Below are 20,486 nucleotides of genomic sequence, written 5' to 3' on the forward strand. Positions count from 1 at the left end.
TTCCTAGGCAGGTTTTCAGCTTGATGTATGTATTTGATATTAAAATTACATAAGTAATTCCAGAAGTTCTCTTTAGATGTGATAACCCTTTATTAGGGGAAAAAACAGTGGCTCCTAATAAACACGTTGGGGCAGATAAATGAAGTAACCATGCCAAAAAAACATCAAACTGTAACAAAGGCATAATTAAGAAAGCAAAATATTCACTGTAGCTAGTCTCTCTGAGAGAGACAATAAATGACAGAACTAGTGTCTAATGCTGTAATAGGACAGTAAAAACTTGTGATAGATCTTATAAATATTTTCTACTTTACATATGGACCAATCTTTTTTCCTGGTAAATCTAATCCCTCAAAATTGGACCCTGCAGCATTATAAAATCTTAAACGGATACGCATCCAGACACACACACCCCAGTTTATATGTATATAAGAAACCAATACCCTTGTAACATTGACAATAATTCGGAATGTCAGAGTAATAGAAGGTATCACAGCCTCATGGTAAATACAGCCCATCGATTCTCTACATCTACAAGCAGCAAAGGGTATTGCTGGGTTAACTGGTTTCTAAACTTGGAACACTGATGTGACAAGGTCTACAAGACTGCTGACAAGAACTCACACATCACTTGGAGCCACGGAAAGACTGCTGACTGCCACAACAGGGACCCCACTTGTGGTAACAGATGCAGATGTGCAGAGCTCCTATAGCTCCACTTACTCTTTTTAATACTAGCTTAAAAACTGCTACCAAAAAACCCAAACCAAAAACAAAACAAAAACCATGGCAGCTCTCGCTGTGGAAGACCTGTGGTTGTTTTTTGACCTGGCATCTTTTAGTAAAATACTAACTTAATAAATATTTAATAATAACCATCATGACTCACTGGGAGTGCAGCCTCTAGGGCTCAGGAGGTCTGTTGCTAATCCTTAACCAGCATAATTTACGGGAAGTAAATCATCTATGACGTGCCCAAAGAGAATAAAAGTACATACAGGATGCTTCTACTTAGGGCTTTTTTGGTAGAGAAAGAAATAAACAAGTTAAAGAGAGACAACATTTTTTCTTGACTTAAGGACTATGTAACTTAAAGGAGGAGGGAGGTCCTCCAAATCCCCACAAAGTCAAACCAAACCAAATTACCCAAGCTTAGCTGCGCAATCGGAGTGTAACCACATCAAGCAAGCTGCAAAACATCACTTAAACTGGAGCTCTGACTTATTGTTCTCTTACTGCCCTAGAGCAATTTTGTTTTGAAGAGCACAGAACACCCTGTTCTGAATGTGGCTGGCACATGAACTGGATGTGCTGACAGCAATTTGTACTTCGATTAAAATAGAGGGGGGAGAAAGGAAAGAGAGTACACAGCAGTAACAAAAATGAAATGCAAGAACCCCTAAACCATGCAATTTGTATTTTAGGAAGCAAAACTGAGAAAGCCTCCATAACTTAAAAGAAAAAAAAAAGGTGCTGTAAATGCTCCAGCCTAAAGACGTTAGCTCTGGTAAGTGTCTATTTTTCCCTTTTCTAATTATAGTAGTCGGTGTGTGATGGCTTTGCACTCATTCTCAAAACAATGACTGGGTCGTGGGGATCTGAATGGGAATGTTGTAATGGCATTACTACTAGACAAGACTGGTTATCTGGCCAGAGAAAACCAGGTTGTGACAGGTTACTCTCACTGGGCAAGGGTTTTCTTTGCTGCCTAATTCATGCCAAATGGGCTTCTCTCTACCTGTATCTCCTGCCACATAGAGTATGGTACCTAAGAGAGTAGGATCTTAGTAACTCCCTGAAAAGGCAAGCAGAGATGGCTTTCTAAAAGCAGGAAAACAAAAGAAACATATTCATGCATGGTGGTCAGATTTCCCCCAAACTGTCCCCCTTCCTCTTCTGCACCGTTTTGTAGTATTTAGGGTGAACACACACCACTGTGAGATTGCTTACAGAACTGATGGACAGATGTTAACAGGCATGGAACCTGGCTCCTGGAACTGAGTAACATTTATGCAAGTGATTTCTTTTCCTTAGTCTAAACAAGAAGCATACAACCAGCAAGAAATTCTCCACGAACACCAACCCTTACCACTCTTGCCTTCACACTACTATAGCACTTGAGTTAGACTTGGATTCCAGTCCCATTCTGCCACTTCAATTCTGGTATTAAGCAAGAAGCTCAGTTTCTTCACTGATAGAATGTGGATAACATACTAGCTAAATAATAATTATTGAGAGGATTAAATGAGATACCGAATTAGAGCTTTTAATCTAGTACCTGATATTCATTCATTCATATGTTGGGGTGTCTATTCTGTGAAAACACTGTTAAGTTGATATACAGAGATGGACTAAATGAATATTAGCTATGATTATTTTCCTACATTTAGTGGTAAATTATACCAGATTAAACATGTTTTAGAGCTCTAAGAAAACATTTAATGGCTCAACACAGAAAGCTGTCAAAGTATGAATAAAATTCTTAGTAGGCAAAGGCCATATCTTGTATTTCTTCACAGTACCCAGCACAGAGTTCAGGGCCAGCAAGTAAATATTTATTTAATGACTAATCTTAAAATAGGGCATTAAGGACAGGGTGGTAATTTTCACTAATTTATACAAATTTTCCTGTTTGAATCTATTAGTATTCCTATTTTAATACATTCTAGGAAGCTATACAAATTCTATATTGATATGAAACCTGTGTTTTTTAATACAATTCTAAAATAAGTGACCAATTGGCTGGATTTTTTTTTTTTTTTTTTGGCAACAAGAAAAACAACAACAACAAAAGACTATTTTCTTCCTTTTTTTTTGAGACAGTCTTGCTATGTTGCCTAGGCTGGAGGGCAGTGGCACGATCTCGGCTTACTGCAGCCTCCACTTACTGCAACCTTCACCTCCTGTGTTCAAGTGATTCTCGTGCTTCAGTCTCCCTGGTAGCTGGGACTATAGGTATGCACCTGTATTAACCATGACCAGTTATTTTTTGTGTTTTTAGTAAAGACGAGTTTTGCTATGTTGGCCAGGCTGGTCTCAAACTCCTGACCTCAAGTGATCCTCCTGCCTTGGCCTCCCGAAATGTTGGGATTACAGGTGTGAGCCACTGTGCCCAGCCTTTTTATTTTTATTTTTTGAGTTGAGGGTCTCACTCTGTTGCCCAGCCTGAAGTGCACTGGTGTGATCATGGCTCACTACAGCCTCACACTGCCTGACTCAAGTTATTCTCCTGCCTCAGCCTCCCTAGTAGTGGGGACTATAGGCACACACCTGGCTATTTTGTTGTTGTTAAAGATGGGTCTCACCATGTTGCCAGACTGGTCTCATACTCCTGGCCTCAAGAAATCCTCCCACTTGGCCTCCCAAAGTGTTGGGATTACAAGCATGAGCCACCACGGCTGGCCAAAAAGACTTATTTTCTATTATGATTTTATTCTACCTGAAGACTTGAAGATACCTTTTAAGAAGAAACAAACTATATAAATACAAAATATCTGAAAGAATAAACACTGGCCACTTTAGACCAAGTACCATATTACATTATTTTGTGAAAACATATAATAAAATGGTTTTAAGAATTTGCTCTCAACTCCTGGACTTATTTCCCAGGACATTCATAAATACTTCAAAAGCATATGAAAAACAAAAATATAAAGTCTCACAGCTCTATCAGATCTCAGTATGGGCAGACAGGGAATCTTTCTTCTATTTTCAAGTTTTGGTACCTTTTTGATTTTAGTGTTTCATTTATAAAGAACACATAGCTAGACATTGTTCTCGCCTTATGAGAACTTTTCCCTTTAATAGGTGAGTTTATTCCATTCATATATTTTGTAATCACTGATGGGTGGTTTTATTCCCGTATTAGGTTTTCTATACGTTTTCTTATTTTTTAAAATCATTTTTGCTCAATTGGTGACGTTTTCCTTGTTCCACTACTTCCCTGCTCCACATGGGGTAGTTTGGAAGTTCTACATGCTATCCTTACTAGTACTTTCCATTAAAGCTTGATCATTTAAAGGTATACATATCTTCATCAATGTTCAGAATTAATCAGCATAAAGCATTCAATAAAATCCAACATCCCTTTATTATTAAAAAACCCTCAATAAACTAAGCATCAAAGGAACATATTTCAAAATAATAACCACCTATGACAATATCTTTTTTTTTTTTTAGACAGGGTCTTGTTCCATTACCCAGGCTGGAGTGTAGTGGTACAACCATAACTCACTGAAGTCCGCATCACCCAGGCTCAAGTGATCCTCCTGCATCAACCTCTCAAGTAAGCTGGGACTACAGATACATGCCACTATGTGTGGCTATTTTTTTTTTTTTTTTTTTTTTTAGTAGAGACACAGTTTTAGCATGTTGCCCAGGCTAGTCTTGAACTCCTAAGCTCAAGCAATCCACCTGCCTTGGCCTTCCAAAGTCTGGGATTACAGGTGTGAACCACTGGGCCCAGACATCAATATTATACTGAATGGGCAAAAGGTGGAAGCGTTCCCCCTAAGAACTGGAACAAGGAAAGGATGTCCACTCTTAGACTTCTATTCGGCATAATACTGAGCCACAGCAATCAGTATGTGGCAAGTCCGAGGCAGAGCAATCAGGAAATAGAAAGAAATAAAAGGCATCCAAATAGGAAACTAGAACTCTACCTCTCACCATATACAAAAACTAACTCAAGATGGATTAAAGACTTAAATGGGAGGCCTCAAACTATATAAATCATAGAAGAAAACCTAGAAAATACTCTTCTGGACACTACCTAGGCAAAGAATTTCTGACTACGTCTCCAAAAGCAAATGCAACAAAAAGAAAAACTGACAGTTGAGACCTAATTTGAGCTTCAGCACAGCAAAAGAAACTATCGACAAAGCCGACGGACAACCTACAGAATGGGAGAAAACATCTGCAAATTATGCATCTGACAAAGAACTAATATCCAGAATCTATAAACAACTTAAGCAAATCAACAAGAAAAAAACAAACAGCCCCATTAAAAAGTAGGCAAAGGACATGAACAAGCAGCCAACGAACATGAAAAAATGCTCAACATCACTAAGCATCAGAGAAATGCAAATCAAAACCACCGTGAGATATCATCTCACACCTGAGTCAGAATGACTATTATTAAAAAGTCAAAAAATAACAATGTTGGCAAGGTTGTAGAGAAAAGGGTATGCTTAAACACTGTTGATAAGAATAGAAATTTGGAAATTTCAGCTCCTGTGGAAAGCAGTCTGGAGATTTCTCAAAGAACTAAAAATCGAACTACCGTTTGACTCAGCAATCCCATTACTGGGTATACAAACAAAGGAAAATGAATCGTTCTATAAAAAAGACAGCTGGCATTTGCACTGGCATGTTTACTGCAGCATTGTTTGTTTGTTTTGAGACAGAGTCTCGTTCTGTTGCCCAGGCTGGAGTACAGTGGCACAATCTCAGCTCACTACAACCTCCACCTCCTGGGTTCAAGCGATTCTCCTGCCTCAGCCTCCCAAGTAGCTTGGACTACAGGCATCTGCCGCCATGCCTGGCTAATTTTTCTATTTTTAGTAGAGGCAGAGTTTTACCATGCTGGCCATGCTGGTCTTGAACTCCTGACCTCAAATGATCCACCCACCTTGGCCTCCCAAAGTGCTGCAATTACAGCTGTGAGCCACCATGCCCAGCCCGTTTTGTTTTGAGACAGGGTCTCCCTTTCTTTTCCAGGTTAGAGTGCAGTGGTATAAATATGACTCAAGTGATCCTGGACTCAAGTGATCCTCCCACTTCAGCCTCCTGAGTAACTGGCACTACAGGCATGCACCACCATGCCTGGCTTTTTTTTCTTTTTTCTGCAGAAATGGGGGTCTCACTATGTTACCCCATTTGGTCTGTAATTCCTGAGCTCAAGTGATCTTCCTACCTTGGCTCCCAAAGTGCTGGGATTAAAGGCATGAGCAACCATGCTTAGCACAGCATTTATTCTTAAGTACAGTTACATTCTTAGTAGCAAAGACACGGAATCAACTGAGGTATCCATCAGTGGTGGACTGGATAAAGAAAATGTGGGGTTCCTTCCACCATGGCCGCCACTGGAGAGCAGCAGCCATGGCTCTGTGCTACCCTATGGCCGTGGGCCTCAACAAGGGCCACAGGGTGATCAAGAACATGAGCAAGCCCAGGCACAGCCACCACTGTGGGCACCTGACCAAATAAATACACCAAGTTCGTGTGGGACGTGATCTGGGAGGTGTGTGGCTTCGCCCCATACGAGCGGCGTGCCATGGAGTTAGTGAAGGTCTCCACAGAACAATGGACCCTCAAGTTCATCCAGACAAGGGTGGAGAGGCACATATGCGCCAAGAGGAAGTGGGAGGAGCTGAGCAATGTCCTGGCCACTATGACGACAGCTGCTGCCAAGGACTGAGCACTCTGCCCTGCCCTTTCTCCAAAATAAAGAATAGCTTGACAAATTTGAAATTAAAAAAAAAATGTGGTACATATACATCATGAAATACTATGCAGCCATAAAAAAGAATGAAAGGATATTTCCCTGCAGCAACATAGATGCAGCTGGAGGCCAGTATCCTAAGGGAATTAACACAGAAACAGAAAACCAAATACTGCATGTTCTCACTTATAAGTAGGAACTAAACCCTGAGTACACACAGACATAAAGATGGAGACAAGAAACACTGGGGATTCTAAAAGCAAAAAAGGATGGAGGGGTACAAGGACTGGAAACTACTTACTGGGTACCATGTTCACCACCTGGGTGATGGGTTCAATAGAAGCCCAAACCTCACCATCACAGACAATATGTAACAAACTGGCACATGTCCCCCCTGAATCTTAAACTAAAAAAAAAAAAAAAAAGTAATTAGCATAATCTCCCCTGGAACAAGAAATTGAGACAACTGGTTGTGATAGTACACACTTGTACTCTGAACTACTTGGGAGGCTGAAGCAGGCAGATCTCTTAAGCCCTCGAGTTCAAGACCAGCTTGAGCAACATAGCAAGACCCCATCTGTAAAAGGATAAAAAGTTAGTTGGGTTTGCACCCTCAGTCCCAGCTACTCCGGTGGCTGAGGTGGGAGGATGGCTTGAGGGCAGGAGTTTTAGACTGCAGTAAGCCACAACTGTGCCACTGCATGCCAGCCTGGGCAACAGAGACCTCATCTCTAAAAAGTTTTTTAAAAAAGAAAATAATCTTGGACAATTTTGCCTTCCCCTCTTCATTTCCTACCCTCACCACCTTCTGTTAAAATGACCCAGAATCCAGACTTTTATATTATTATTATTTTGAAACAGAGTCTCCCTCTGTCATCCAAGTGGGAGTACAGTGGTACGATCACAGTCAGGTCACTGTCACCTCCATCTCCTGAGTTCAAGTGATCCTCCAGCCTTGGCCTCCTGAGTAGCTGGGATTACAGGTATGTGCCATCATGCCTGGCTAAATTTTGTATTTTTAGTAGAGACAGGGTTTTGCCATGTTGGCCAGGCTGGTCTTGAACCCCTGGCCTCAAGTGATGCACATACCTCGGCCACCCAATGTGCTGGGATTACAGGTGTGAGCCACTGTGCCCAGCCCAGATTGTTGCATTATTAATATTACTTTTAACATTAAAGCTGTACTGCTTCAGAGATCTTTCAGGATAAATGTATCCAATATAGAAATATTTTTTTTCTTGCTACTGTTTCTTATGCCTTGAGTTGCTGCTTCTTGACTTATTTGTTTGTTTTGGTATATCCCTACAGTATTTTTTTCAAAAAGAAAATGAGTCTGCAAATTCCAAGAAGTTAATTTTGTTCTCATACATAAATGATAGTTCGGGTGAGTACAGAATTCTAGGTTCAAAATACACAGAGCTATAGACAATGATCAAAAGCATTGTCTTTAGTGTAGTAAGATTCTTATTTCTTTGCACATAGCTTGTTCTTCCTGGGAAGAGTTCAGGATTTTCTTGTAAGCTACAGAATTCAGAAATATCACCAGCATATATCTGGGTGAAAAACCACTCCTTCTTCCTGGGTACCACTACCAACTGGCCTTTCAATTAGAAGATTCTTTTTCTTTTATCACTTATTGGAAATTTTCTATTAGATGTTTGATTAGATGCATATTACCTCTCCTGGATTTTTTTTGCACATAGCTTGTTCTTCCTGGGAAGAGTTCAGGATTTTCTTGTAAGCTACAGAATTCAGAAATATCACCAGGATATATCTGGGTGAAAAACCACTCCTTCTTCCTGGGTACCATTACCAAGTGGCCTTTCAATTAGAAGATTCTTTTTCTTTTATCACCTATTGGAAATTTTCTATTAGATGTTTGATTAGATGCATATTACCTCTCCTGGATTTTTTTTATCCATGTCTTCTAATTTATTTTTTACTTTTCATCCCTCTTTTTATCTGTGTTCTGAGAAATCCTTGGCTATCTTTTAGATCACCAGATTTCAGGGACTGTCCATTTTGCTCTTCAACCCTTCCTTTGAGTTTCAGTTTTGATTAATGATGCTCGCATTTCCAGAAACTTTTTTGTCCTCCCTTTCCTTATCGAGGAAGCTGGCTTTCTGACTTACAACTTTGATGTCCTGTTAATTATTTCTGAAGACAATCATTAGTATTTTTAAAGTTCCCTTCTATTTCTTTCTTCTGTTAGTCCACTTCAGTGCTTCTTTTTTTGTGGTATTTGCTGATGATTCTTTGTTGTTTGGCCGTATTATAAAGGAAGGATTCAGAATGATCAAATGACTATAGTTAGCTGGCACCATTTTTCTAAGCAATTGGATACGTTTCCATGGCAGGCCTTTTCCCAAAAGGGTGGGCTGATTGTGGGGATCTAAGGGCGAAGATTCCACAAATATTTGTTAGGCATTTACTATGAGCTGAGCATGATGTGCACAGAAAAACTGACATCAGGGCAGAACACTTTAGCATTATTTACTGTGAAAAGCTGTCTTTTCACTTTCTTCCCCTTTAAATTGGTTTTAAAAGTGTTTAAAAAAAAATACATTCATTTTCCTTAGTCCTAGTCCTAACACTTAGAGCCTTTGAGGCACATTTTATTTTATTGTTTATTTTTAAATTTATTTTATTGTTTTTGTTTTATTTTAGAACCTGGCCTTACTGGTTTTAGCTTGGGAGAAAAAGTCACAGCCAGATCCTAGTCTAGTAGTTTTCAGTCCTTGACTGCAAAATAGAATCACCCAGGAGTTTTAAAAAAAAATACTTTTGCCTGAAGTTCCATCTTCTGAGGTTTGAGATTCTTATTTAACTGGTCTGTGCATCCCAATTTTTAAAAGCTCCCCAGGTAATTCTAAATTCACCAAAAGTTGAGAACTACTGCACTGGAGGTTTACTGGCCCCACGGTTTCATTCCGTTTTATAACAACCCTGATGACAAAACTAAGAAAAGAGAAAAACAAACAAACAAAAAAACCCTGATGATTGCTGCTTGGGCTCCCTCACACCAGCTGACTACGAGCTTGGAGTTCCGCCTAAGCCTGTTGAGAAGAACGGTATGTACCTCTGCAGAAGCCCTCTTTACACCTGTCTTGGGTTGGATCTGCTGAGACTAGTTTCCATTGGTTCAACTTCATTGACTTTACATATTACAGAAATTCTGATCCACTCTTACATTCCTCCCCTTTCCAGCAATATTATTGATTTCTTCTTTTGAAAACCTTTGTCCCCTCCATCTATCATTTCAGTGAGATTTGAACAAGGAAAGGAGGCATGCCAACAACGGGAACCTGTAGAACACTGTTGAAAATTACACACTTAAAAATACTGCTGACTGTCTGCATTCTTTGCATTCAAATGTGGCTGAAAGTACTGAGAGGCAAGAGAACCACATACAGCCAGCATTTTGATGGGCCTCTTCCAACCACTAAAGTTGACAAATCAGACTATGTGAGAGACTAGGGATGGGGGAAGAGTAATTGGTAGCAATTTAGAGCCTTATGTTAGTCAAATTAGATTTTCTAAGAAAGCACAGCTTAAAAGTAGCAATGTAGCCACGACTTAGAATTAAACTTAAGTATGAGGACTGAAGTAGCAGTCATCATAATTGTATCAATTAGGGTACCTAAGAACACAGTGACTTTTTAAATGAAACAAACAACTTTGAATAAAAATTACAAGATGGTCATCTTAGTTGACACAAGAAAAAGGATACTGGGACAGATGATAAAAATTGACCTGTAAGCATTAGGATCTTCATGTAAAGAGTAAGAATAAATTCCATCAAACTAATGTAAGTTTTCTCTTCCACACAGAGACAAATTATGAAAAGGAAGTAAAAGTTCACAATTCAGTAAAAGCCTTTTTGAGTCCATAATATTATTCTTCCCCCCAAACCTAGAGAAATATGATTTAGATAAGATTACAATTAAGATACATGATTAATTTGAAGACTGTTATTAGAGACAAATTGGGTCTATAATAACCATGGTAGAGCCAAGAGGATATGCTGATAGATGACATGTAGGAGATATATATATATATATATATATATATATATAAAGGAGTCAGCTGGATGCAGTGGTTCATGCCTGTAATCCCAGCACTTTGGGAGGCCAAGGTGGGTGGATCACCTGAGGTCAGGAATTCATGACCAGCCTGGCTCACATGGTGAAATTCCACCTTTACTAAAAATACAGAAATTAGCTGGGCATGGTGGCATGTGCCTGTAGTTCCAACTACTTGGGAGGCTGAGGCGGGAGAATCACTTGAACCCAGGAGGTGGAGGTTGCAGTGAGCCAAGATTACACAACTGCACTCCAGCCTGGGCCATTGCACTCCAGCCTGGGCTACAGAAGAAGAAAAAGAGGCATCAGGGATCTTTTTCCTTAGATCAATTAAAAGGAAGCAAAACAAATTAGAGAAACACAATATATAGGGGAGAAGAAATTAAGTGTCCACTAAATGTCTGACACTTGTCTTCATAACTGTATTGGTCCGTTCTCGCGCTGCCTTGAAGAACTCCCCGAGACTGGGTAATTTATAAGGAAGAGAGGTTTAATTGACTCACAGTTTCATGTAGCTGGGGAAGTCTCAGGAAACTTACAATCATGGCAGAAGGGGAAGCAAACACGTCCTTCCTCACATGGCATCAGGAGAGAAAAGTGCCAGCAGGGTTTCCCTGACAGACACTTATAAAACTATCAGATCGTGTGAGAACTCACTCTATCATAAGAACAGCATGGGGGAAACTGCCCCCATGATTCAGTTACCTCCCACTGGGTCCTTCCCATGACACGTGGGAATTATGGGAACTACAATTCAAGATGAGATTTTGGTAGGGACACAGCCAAACCATATCACTGTCACACAACCTGTGGTAGTGAAAATTTTTCCCATTTTACAGATTTTAAAAACTGGATGCTCCAGGTAGTTAAGTAACTTGTCTAAAGTAATAAAAATATCAGGCAACAATTCCAAGATTCAAAACTCAAGTCTTTTGCTTTGGAAGCCTATCTGTCCCCTCCCCCATACCACTTAATTATTTCTTTACACTTAAATGACAGAAATTTAGTAAAACACGTATCTATCATGACATATTGTAAAGGGTAATCAATATCAATTGTTCTCGTTCACTCACAGCTGGCTTTTATTCCAGGTTTTATTTACTTATTTTATTTATTCATTTTTTGAGATGGAGTTTCGCTCTATCACTCAGGCTAGAGTGCAGTGGTGCAATCTCTGCTCACTGCAACCCCTGCTTCCCAGGATCAAGCGATTCTCCTGCCTCAGCCTCCCAAGTAACTGGGATTACAGGTGTCCGCCACCATGACTAATTTTTTAGTACAGATGGGGTTTTGCCATGTTGGTCAGGCTGGTCTTGAACTCCTGACCTCAGGTGATCTGCCCACCTTGGCCTCCCAAAGTCCTGGGATTACAGGCATGAGCCACCACACCCAGCCTAGTTCCAGTTTTTATATCTGGTTTCACATCTAAGTGTATTTGGTGATGCTACAAACGAAAGGCAAACCAGTAAAGACTGAGACTTCAAAAAAGAAAAAGGAGATCTTGGTTTTAGATGGGGACCGCCTTTAAGGTAATCTTTGTTCTCCTCCCCCAGATAGCTAACTTGTTTAAAGGAGGAAAAACCAGGACATTTTAACCTTGATAAACGAAAGCATGACACAATACACTTCTATGAAATAGATTTGTTACAGAAAACCAAGAAGGTCTTTTGAGTGAAAAAGCAAAATCAACCATTTACTCTAAAATTTCCCAGGAAAGTACATTCTAACAAGATGAAAGGCAAAAGATGAGTCTTTGCTCGTTCTTCCTTTTCCTTTCCCCTTCCTTTCCTTTCCTCCCTCCCTTCCTTCCCTTTCAATCTCTCTCTCTTTCTCGCTCTCTTTTATTGAGACAGAGTCTTGTTTTGTTGCCAAGGCTGGAGTGCAGTGGCATGAGATCACAACTCTCTGCAGCCTTGAACTCCTGGGCTCAAGAGATCCTCCTGCCTCAGCCTCCTGAGTAGCTGGGACTACAGGCATGTGCCATCACACCTGGCTAAATTTTAAATTATTTGTAGAGACAAGGTGTCTATGTTGCTCAGGATGGTCTCAAATTCTTGAGGTCAACCCATCCTCCTGCCTCAGCCTCCCAAAGTTCTGGGATTACCAGTGTGAGCCACCACGCTTGGCTCCCTTTCTTGAAACAAACAGAAAAAATAAAATGACATAAAACAATGAAACACAGGAAGAAAAACCAGGATCTAATGATATAATTAATGAGACAGGAACAGGGTAGAAATAATGGGGAAATGGGAACAGGTTAATAGGGATAAGGGGGAAATAACACTTTTGAGTATATTGTTTTCTGCATAGTTTAGAATCATGGTAATGTTTCACATATCCAAAACAAAACAAATAATTAAAATTAACCAGAGCATGGCAGGAACCCAAAATGGAATATAAACAGTAACAAATGAACAACTTGTTACAACTGAGTAACGAAATCACATTGACGGGGTTGAGGAAGCAAGAAGTTACCTGAGTTAGAAAGCAAGTGTTTTTTACTCAGTATGCTTAGAAATAAAATAAGAAAAAAAAAAAAAAAAGAAAAGAAAAGAAAGAAAGAAAGAAAGTGTTTTGAATATACAGTACACTATAAGGCTGATGACAAAAGGAACTAAATGCAAATATTTCCTAAAGTCAGTTTGTCACCAGGGTCTAGCTTAGCAATTCTAAAAGCACCTTACATATACACTATGATGGAGCAAATGAGTATGCTGTGGAGAACTGAGAGCACTTTCTCACTTTTGGAGAAAGGAGTTTCAAATGAGCAAAGGGCAAGTGAACCTGCACTGCAACTGCCAGTGTGTGTTCACGGTTTTCATATCTATACAGGTTGGCCAGGCGCGGTGGCTCACACCTGTAATCCCAACACTTTGAGAGACCAGGACAGGAGGATCACAAGGCCAGGAGTTCGAAACTACCGTGGCCAACATGGTGAAATCCCATCAATCCCATCTCTACTAAAAATACAAAAAACAGCTGGGTGTGGTGGCAGGCATCTGTAATCCCAGCTACACCGGAGGCTGAAACAGGAGAATCACTTGAACCTGGGAGGCAGAGGTTGCAGTGAGCTGAGAGTGCACCACTGCACTACAGCCTTGGTGAAACTCAAAAAACAAAAACAAAACAACAACAAAATAGATATACACACACCAGGATGATGCAGAAATACATACAGATGTATGTGTATGTAGGTTGAGTTCCATATATTCTCTACTGCTCTGTCTGCTAAGAGGGTCTAGGAATGATGGTATCTGAAACTGAAACTCCTGACCTCAGGTAAGCCACCCGCCTCGGCCTCCCAAAATGCTGGGATTACAGGCTTGAGCCACCATGCCGGGTGGGAATGATGATATCTCATAGCAGGAGCAAACCTAGCACGCTGATCTTGGTTTCTAAATGCCTTTCTCCAATAAAAGCAGTCAGAGCTCCTTGGAGAAATAGTTAGTTCCAGGTCTGGGGCAGGAAAATTTTAAGATGAGCCAAGAATGTCTTGTGATACCAGGAAGTAAGGAACTGCTAAAAAAAAAAACCCAGAACAATGGGATAATATTGAAAGGACACAAAAACAAACTTAAAGGAGTTTCCAATTGTCAAATCTGGGACAATAGGAACAATAAATAAGAATAGTAATGAATAATAACCTACAGAATAAAATAAATATCCACAGGTCCATACTGATATAAATAAACTGAATATATATACAGTAGGATTCCAATTAATGTAGAGAGAAGAATAGCAACAGAAAAATTACCATTAGTCAAATGCCACAATAATGACTACTGCATGCAAAAATCAACAAATGCAGGCCGGGCGCGGTGGCTCAAGCCTGTAATCCCAGCACTTTGGGAGGCCGAGGCGGGTTGATCACGAGGTCAAGAGATTGAGACCATCCTGGTCAACATGGTGAAACCCCGTCTCTACTAAAAATACAAAACATCAGCTGGGCATGGTGGTGCGTGCCTGTAATCCCAGCTACTCAGGAGGCTGAGGCAGGAGAATTGCCTGAACCCAGGAGGCGGAGGTTGCGGTGAGCCGAGATCGTGCCATTGCACTCCATCCTGGGTAACAAGAGTGAAACTCCGTCTCAAAAAAAAAAAAAAAAAAAAAAATCAACAAATGCCAAAATGAATGTGTAAAGTTGTGATATAAAACAAGATAGTACTTCCATCCTAATACTTTTTAATTACAAAGGGAAAACAGTAACTTTGTAGTAGCAAAACATGGTTTCCCACCTTAACCCAGTGTTCTATGTTAACATCACCAGTAATGGGACATCCCTATCATGTACCTCTTGATAATGATGAAAGGCACAACATCACTTCAGTGGTCTTTTCCCCAAAATGCATAACCTCAATCTAATTTAAAACATAACAGAAACCCAAATTGAGATATTCTACAAAATCATCAGTTGTCTTCAAAATAGTAGAGTAGGCCAGGTTGGTGGCTCATGCCTGCAATCCCAGCACTCTGGGATGCTGAGGCAGGTGGATCACCCAAGGCCAGGAGTTTGATAACAGCCTGACCAACATGGTGAAAACCTGTCTGTATTAAAAATACAAAAATTAGTAGGGTGTGGTGGCATGCATCTGTAGTTCCAGCTACTCAGGAGGCTGAGACAGGAGAGTTGCTTGAACCGAGGGGGTAGAGGTTGCAGTGAGCTGAGATTGTGTCACTGCACTCCAGCCTGGGTGACAGAGCAAGACTCCATCTCAAAAAAAAAACAAAAACAAAGAAAGTAAATAAATGCTGGATCCTGAGTTTGATCTTAGACCAGAAAATGACAGTAATATAATATAGTAACTGGTGAAATTCAAGTAAGATCTGTAAAATAGTTACCAGTACTACATCAATGTTAACTTTTGATTTTTATAAATGTACTGTGATTAGATAAGATGTTAACATTTAGAGGAAGCTGTGTGAAGCATGTAAGAAAAAACACTCTATACTAGTTTTGCAACTTTTCTTTTTTTTTTTTTTTTGAGACGGAGTTTCGCTCTTGTTACCCAGGCTGGAGTGCAATGGCGCGATCTCGGCTCACCGCAACCTCCGCCTCCTGGGTTCAGGCAATTCTCCTGCCTCAGCCTCCTGAGTAGCTGGGATTACAGGCACATGCCACCATGCCCAGCTAATTTTTGTATTTTTGGTAGAGACGGGGTTTCACTATGTTGACCAGAATGGTCTCGATCTCTTGACCTCGTGATCCACCCGCCTCGGCCTCCCAAAGTGCTGGGATTACAGGCGTGAGCCACCGTGCCCGGCTAGTTTTGCAACTTTTCTGTAATTCTAAAATTATTTCAAAACAAAAAGTAAAAAAAAAAAAAAATTGACTCCCATTACAAATACTATCAAAAGCAAGATCTGATTTAACTTAATCTGCTCTAAAGTAATCTCCACAGTGGTAATTTTGTGGTATTGTCTATAATTGGAGAAAGCTTTTCCTCTTAATTTAGTTGACAAAACCCTCTAGTTTAAAAATAAATATTATAAATTACTGAATCTAGGGAGTTCCTGTATTCGTAGGAATAAACCTCTATCTTTGTATATACTTTGAAATTTTTCATAATAAAAATTTAAAATACACATTATAGACAAGCTTAAGTGCTTACTAATAGAGTGAAGATGATTTGCTATAATTCCTGTAACTTTTGTAAACATTTAGAATTCTATGATGGAGTTTTAGGGCTAGTAGGGCCTTAAAAATCAAGAGGTCCAACCCTGCCTCCCTACATAGGAAAGAAGCTAACTCCCAAGGGTGAGGTCTAGTTGGAGTCAGCCTGAGGCCATGGCTGAGGCTGGAATCCTATCTCCCAACTCCTAGTCTGGAGCTATTTCCCTGATATGCTATATTTAAAGCTCTTCATTTATTAAAAAAAAAAAAATTATTCCCAAATGACAGAGCTAAACACTTCAATTGTAATAGCACAGTAGTATTTGTAACTGCTTCCCAAAACAACAGAATTTAAACTGATTTGCCAGACTCGTAGAAATAAAATGTGGGTTGAAAATATTACATACTTTAAAAATAAGAAAAATTAAAAAATCAGCTATTCTAATTTTGTTTTATATGAACTCTTTAATTTACTTTTTTTTTTTTTAAGAGACAAGGTCTCACTAGGGTGCCGAGGCTAGAGCATACTAGCTATTCACTGGTGTAATCATAGCACACTGTAGCCTTGAACTCCTGGCCTCTAGTGATCCTCCCATCTCAGCCTCCCAAGTAGCTGGGACTACAGGGACGAGCCACCACAATCAGCTAATTTTCTCGATGTTTTTTAGTAGAGGTGGGGACTCACTATGTTGCCCTGGCTGGTTTCAAACTCCTAAGCTCAAGAGATCCTCCTGCCTCAGCCTCCCAAAGTGCTGGGATTATAGGTGTGAGTCACTGTGTCCAGCCAATATGTTCATTTCCACAAACAGATTTTTTTTAAAGTCTCCATTTTGTCCACATAAATGGAGCCCAACTTTTAAGGATTAGTTCCCTCTTACTTCAATACTTACTTTGTACTCTTGCTCCTTCATTTGGATTTGAATATCCCTCTCCTCTCCGTTTAGTTCTCCGGATAATGCCTCCATCTTCAAGTAAATCCTCTCCTTTGAAATCAAGAAGCTCTACCTAGAAAGAAAAACGGAATTCAGCTAAGAAAAGATCAAATAAAGCCAATTTAACATATGTGAAGGCAAGGGCAACCAATTCTTTCATTTTATAAAATAAATCTGTTTAAAAATATATATATTCATCTATGTATCTTAATTATTGGAAAAGCAGCAAACAAAACCCACTATACTTTTGATACTTGGAACAAATTTCATGTAATAAAATGTCTTGGACTATATCCTAAGGGACTGCAGTACAAAGATAGGAAATACTAGGAAAACCACCCTGTGGGCAAAAAGCCAGAGCTACAAGGTACTGATGTAAAATTATTTTATTTGAGGCCACGACTTTCCCACCCTGGATTTACAGAGTTTCCTTCTCAAAATGTAAAAATAAATCTCATGAATGTGGCCTATGACTGACTAAAGGTGTATCTTACCTAGCTAGGGTGGTTCTTAAAAATCAAGTTTTGCCAAATATATGTCATTCAACAAAGGATGAATGATGTTTTATCACTATCAATGGCTTCTAGAGAAGTGAGATCTATGATATATAAACTTTTATAATATGAAAGTACCTGCAACTTGACATAGGCATATTTCGACATTTATCACCAACATTTCCATCCTGTATTCTGGTCAATTTTGAGTATATCACACTCACACCACAGACCAGAATCTTTATTTCTAAGTGTAGTGTCTTGTTTATTTGGATATGAACTTTCTGTGCTAGAAGCATGTTTCTAAGAAAGCACTGGCACGCACAACCTTGGGTGTGTGGGAAGCAATTCAAGAAGCCAGGCTCCAAAATAAATAAGTTGGACCTGATACTCTATAGCAAGCTTAGCTCCTTTTCCCACTGTTGCTTCAAAGCCATTTCTATTGTAGAGCAGATGCTGACAAGGCAGCATCACACACATACTTGCCTCAAAAAAGAGAGTTGCATTTGAGGGAATTTTAGGAAGACTGCCAGTTGCTCCATATGCATATTCTGGTTTGCACAGTAAATGGCATATCTCTCCTTTCTTCATGGTAGCCACCCCAATGTCCCATGCCTTGATGACTTGGCCTAAGAGAAAGGAAAAGGTAGTTGAAAGCTATAAGGCTTCTTTTAAAAGATTTAACTTTCATAAAACAAAAGTTCAAAGTTCCAGTTCTTCATACTATGTACTCAGCTAGAAAGTAGGGGCTACAAAATGACAGAACTCAGTAGAAGTTAATAAACTAAGATTTTTTTTTTTAAGGCTATCATAAATGATTCACTGCTAATCAGCCCAGCACTTTGGGAGGTCGAGGCGAGAGGATTACTTGAGCCTAGGAGTTTGAGACCAGCAACACGGCGAGACCTCATCTCTACATTAAAGAAACAAAAACAAAAACAAAAAACAACACCCCCAAAAAACACAGCTGGGTATTGTGGTGCACAACTGTAGTCCCAGCTACTCTAGAGGCTATGGTGGGAGGACTGCTGGAGCCCAGGAGCCCAGGAGGTTGAGGCTTCAGTGAGTCATGATTATGCCACTGCACTCCAGCCTGGGTGACAGAGTAAGACCCTGTCTCAAAAAGGATTCCCTGCTGAAAGGAATGAAAGTAGTATAAATTCCTAAACTATTCAAAAATTAAGTCTCTCAAAACTGGTGGTAACATTATCCATGAAATATGACTGTGTTGCAATTGTTGCTTAATTTATCATTTCAACTATATATAATAAGTGCATATTTTCTAGGCAGAGACAGAACAAAAATAGTACTGAAAAACAGAGTTTGTCCTAAGGAAGCTTATAATTTAGTTGGGTAGACAAAAAACAACAAAACAAGAAGTAACCAGAAGAGTATAAACTGCAAAGGGTTCATGAAACACATTTCTTCTCAAAATTTATAATCAGAAAAATGTTTCTTTAAACAAAAATGTATGTGTCTTTTTGTCAACCCACAGCTACAGAACTTAAAATATTTTATTTTTTGCCTACTTCCAGGAAACTAAGTTAAATTTATTGCTCAGTAGAACTATAATAGGCTATATAATTGTAATCTCAGTGTTTACAGTTCTTATGATGTACATCATTATCTTACTGTAAGTAGTATCAAGTCCTTTGGGAGAAAGTAGAAAATTTAGGCAATTTAAAAGGCTAAATTACATTTTGCCTGGGCGTGGTGGCTCCCGCCTTTAATTGCAACACTTTGGGAGGCCAAGGTAGGCAGATCACTAGAGGTTAAGTAATTCAAGACCAGCCTGGCCAACATGGTGAAACCCTGTCTCTACTAAAAATACAAAAATTAGCTAGGCATGGTGGTGCAGGCCTGTAATCCCAGTTACTTGGGAGGCTGAGGCAGGAGAATTGCTTGAACCTGGGAGACAGGGGTTGCAGTGAGCAGAGATCAGGCCACTGCACTCCAGCCTGGGCTACAGAGCGAGACTGTCTCAAAAAAAAAAAAAAAAAAAAAGGCTAAATTACAAATGAGGTACTCTATCCAAAACATTAAGTATCTGGGGACTAGGCACATTGGCTCATGCCTGTAAACCTGGAGGCGGAAAGATCCCTTGAGCTCAGGAGTTCGAGACCAGCCCAGGCAACATGGTGAAACCCCATCTCTACAAAAAAATACATATTTAAAAAATTAGCCAGGCAAGGTGATGCTTGCCAGATACTCAGGAGGCTAAGGTGGGAGCATTGCTTGGGCCCAGGAGGTCGAGGATGGTGCCACTGCACTCCAGCCTGGGCAGCAGAGTGGAGACCCTGTCCTGTCTCAAAAAACAACAAAAAAAAGTAAGTATTCAAAGTGGGATCAAATAAAAGATCAACCCCAGAGGAAGTGAATTTAAAATGAGCTGGTGGTAAGATATTAAGACAAGGGAAACCCTACGTAACAGTATGTAAGCAGGGACAGATAAAACATTTGTCATTCATGACTTTAGCTTAATCTTTATTAACTATTACAACTTTTTAAAACGTTAGCTACATTTATTTCAGTTAAAAATGTATGTAAGTGGCCAGGAACACTGGCTCATACTTGTAATCTCAGCATTTTGGGAGGCCAAGTGGGAGCATCCACCTGAGCGCAGGAGTTTTAAGACTGGCCAGGGCAACATTGTGAGACTCTATCTCAACAAAAATTTTAAAAATTAGTGTGGCATAGTGGCACATGCTTATAGCTCCAGCTATTTTGGAGGTTAAGACAGGAGAATAGCTTGAACTCAGGAGTAAGAGGCTACAGTGAGCAATGATTATGTCACTGCACTCCAGCCTAGGTGACAGCAAGATCCTGTCTCTTAAAAAAAACAAAATTATTCAAGTAATACATGACTATTATTAAAGCACCCATGAGAGAGATGGAAAGTGAAAGCTGAAAGGCCATCCACCTGCT

The 20,486-nt window shown here is 39.8% G+C and overlaps 1 protein-coding gene and 1 long non-coding RNA gene across 10 annotated transcripts in view; one reads left to right on the top strand and one right to left on the bottom strand.

Moving 5' to 3' along the window:
* The window catches only part of FKBP5 (FKBP prolyl isomerase 5), a 155,402-nt gene that overhangs the window by 30,596 nt on the left and 104,320 nt on the right, over positions 1-20,486 (bottom strand). For all 9 annotated transcript variants that reach the window (XM_074397049.1, XM_074397048.1, XM_010333763.3 and 6 more), the window contains 2 exon segments: positions 18,048-18,190; positions 17,026-17,140 (listed from right to left, as the gene is read on the bottom strand). In XM_074397049.1, coding sequence (XP_074253150.1) covers positions 17,026-17,140; positions 18,048-18,190 — 258 coding nt within the window.
* LOC141584303 (uncharacterized) lies at positions 1,153-6,900 on the top strand. Its single transcript, XR_012517278.1, has 2 exons — positions 1,153-1,507; positions 4,180-6,900. It is a non-coding gene; the product is annotated as an uncharacterized LOC141584303 (long non-coding RNA).

Source organism: Saimiri boliviensis, chromosome 4, assembly GCF_048565385.1.
Source record: "Saimiri boliviensis isolate mSaiBol1 chromosome 4, mSaiBol1.pri, whole genome shotgun sequence".
Taxonomy (NCBI): Eukaryota; Metazoa; Chordata; class Mammalia; order Primates; family Cebidae; genus Saimiri; species Saimiri boliviensis.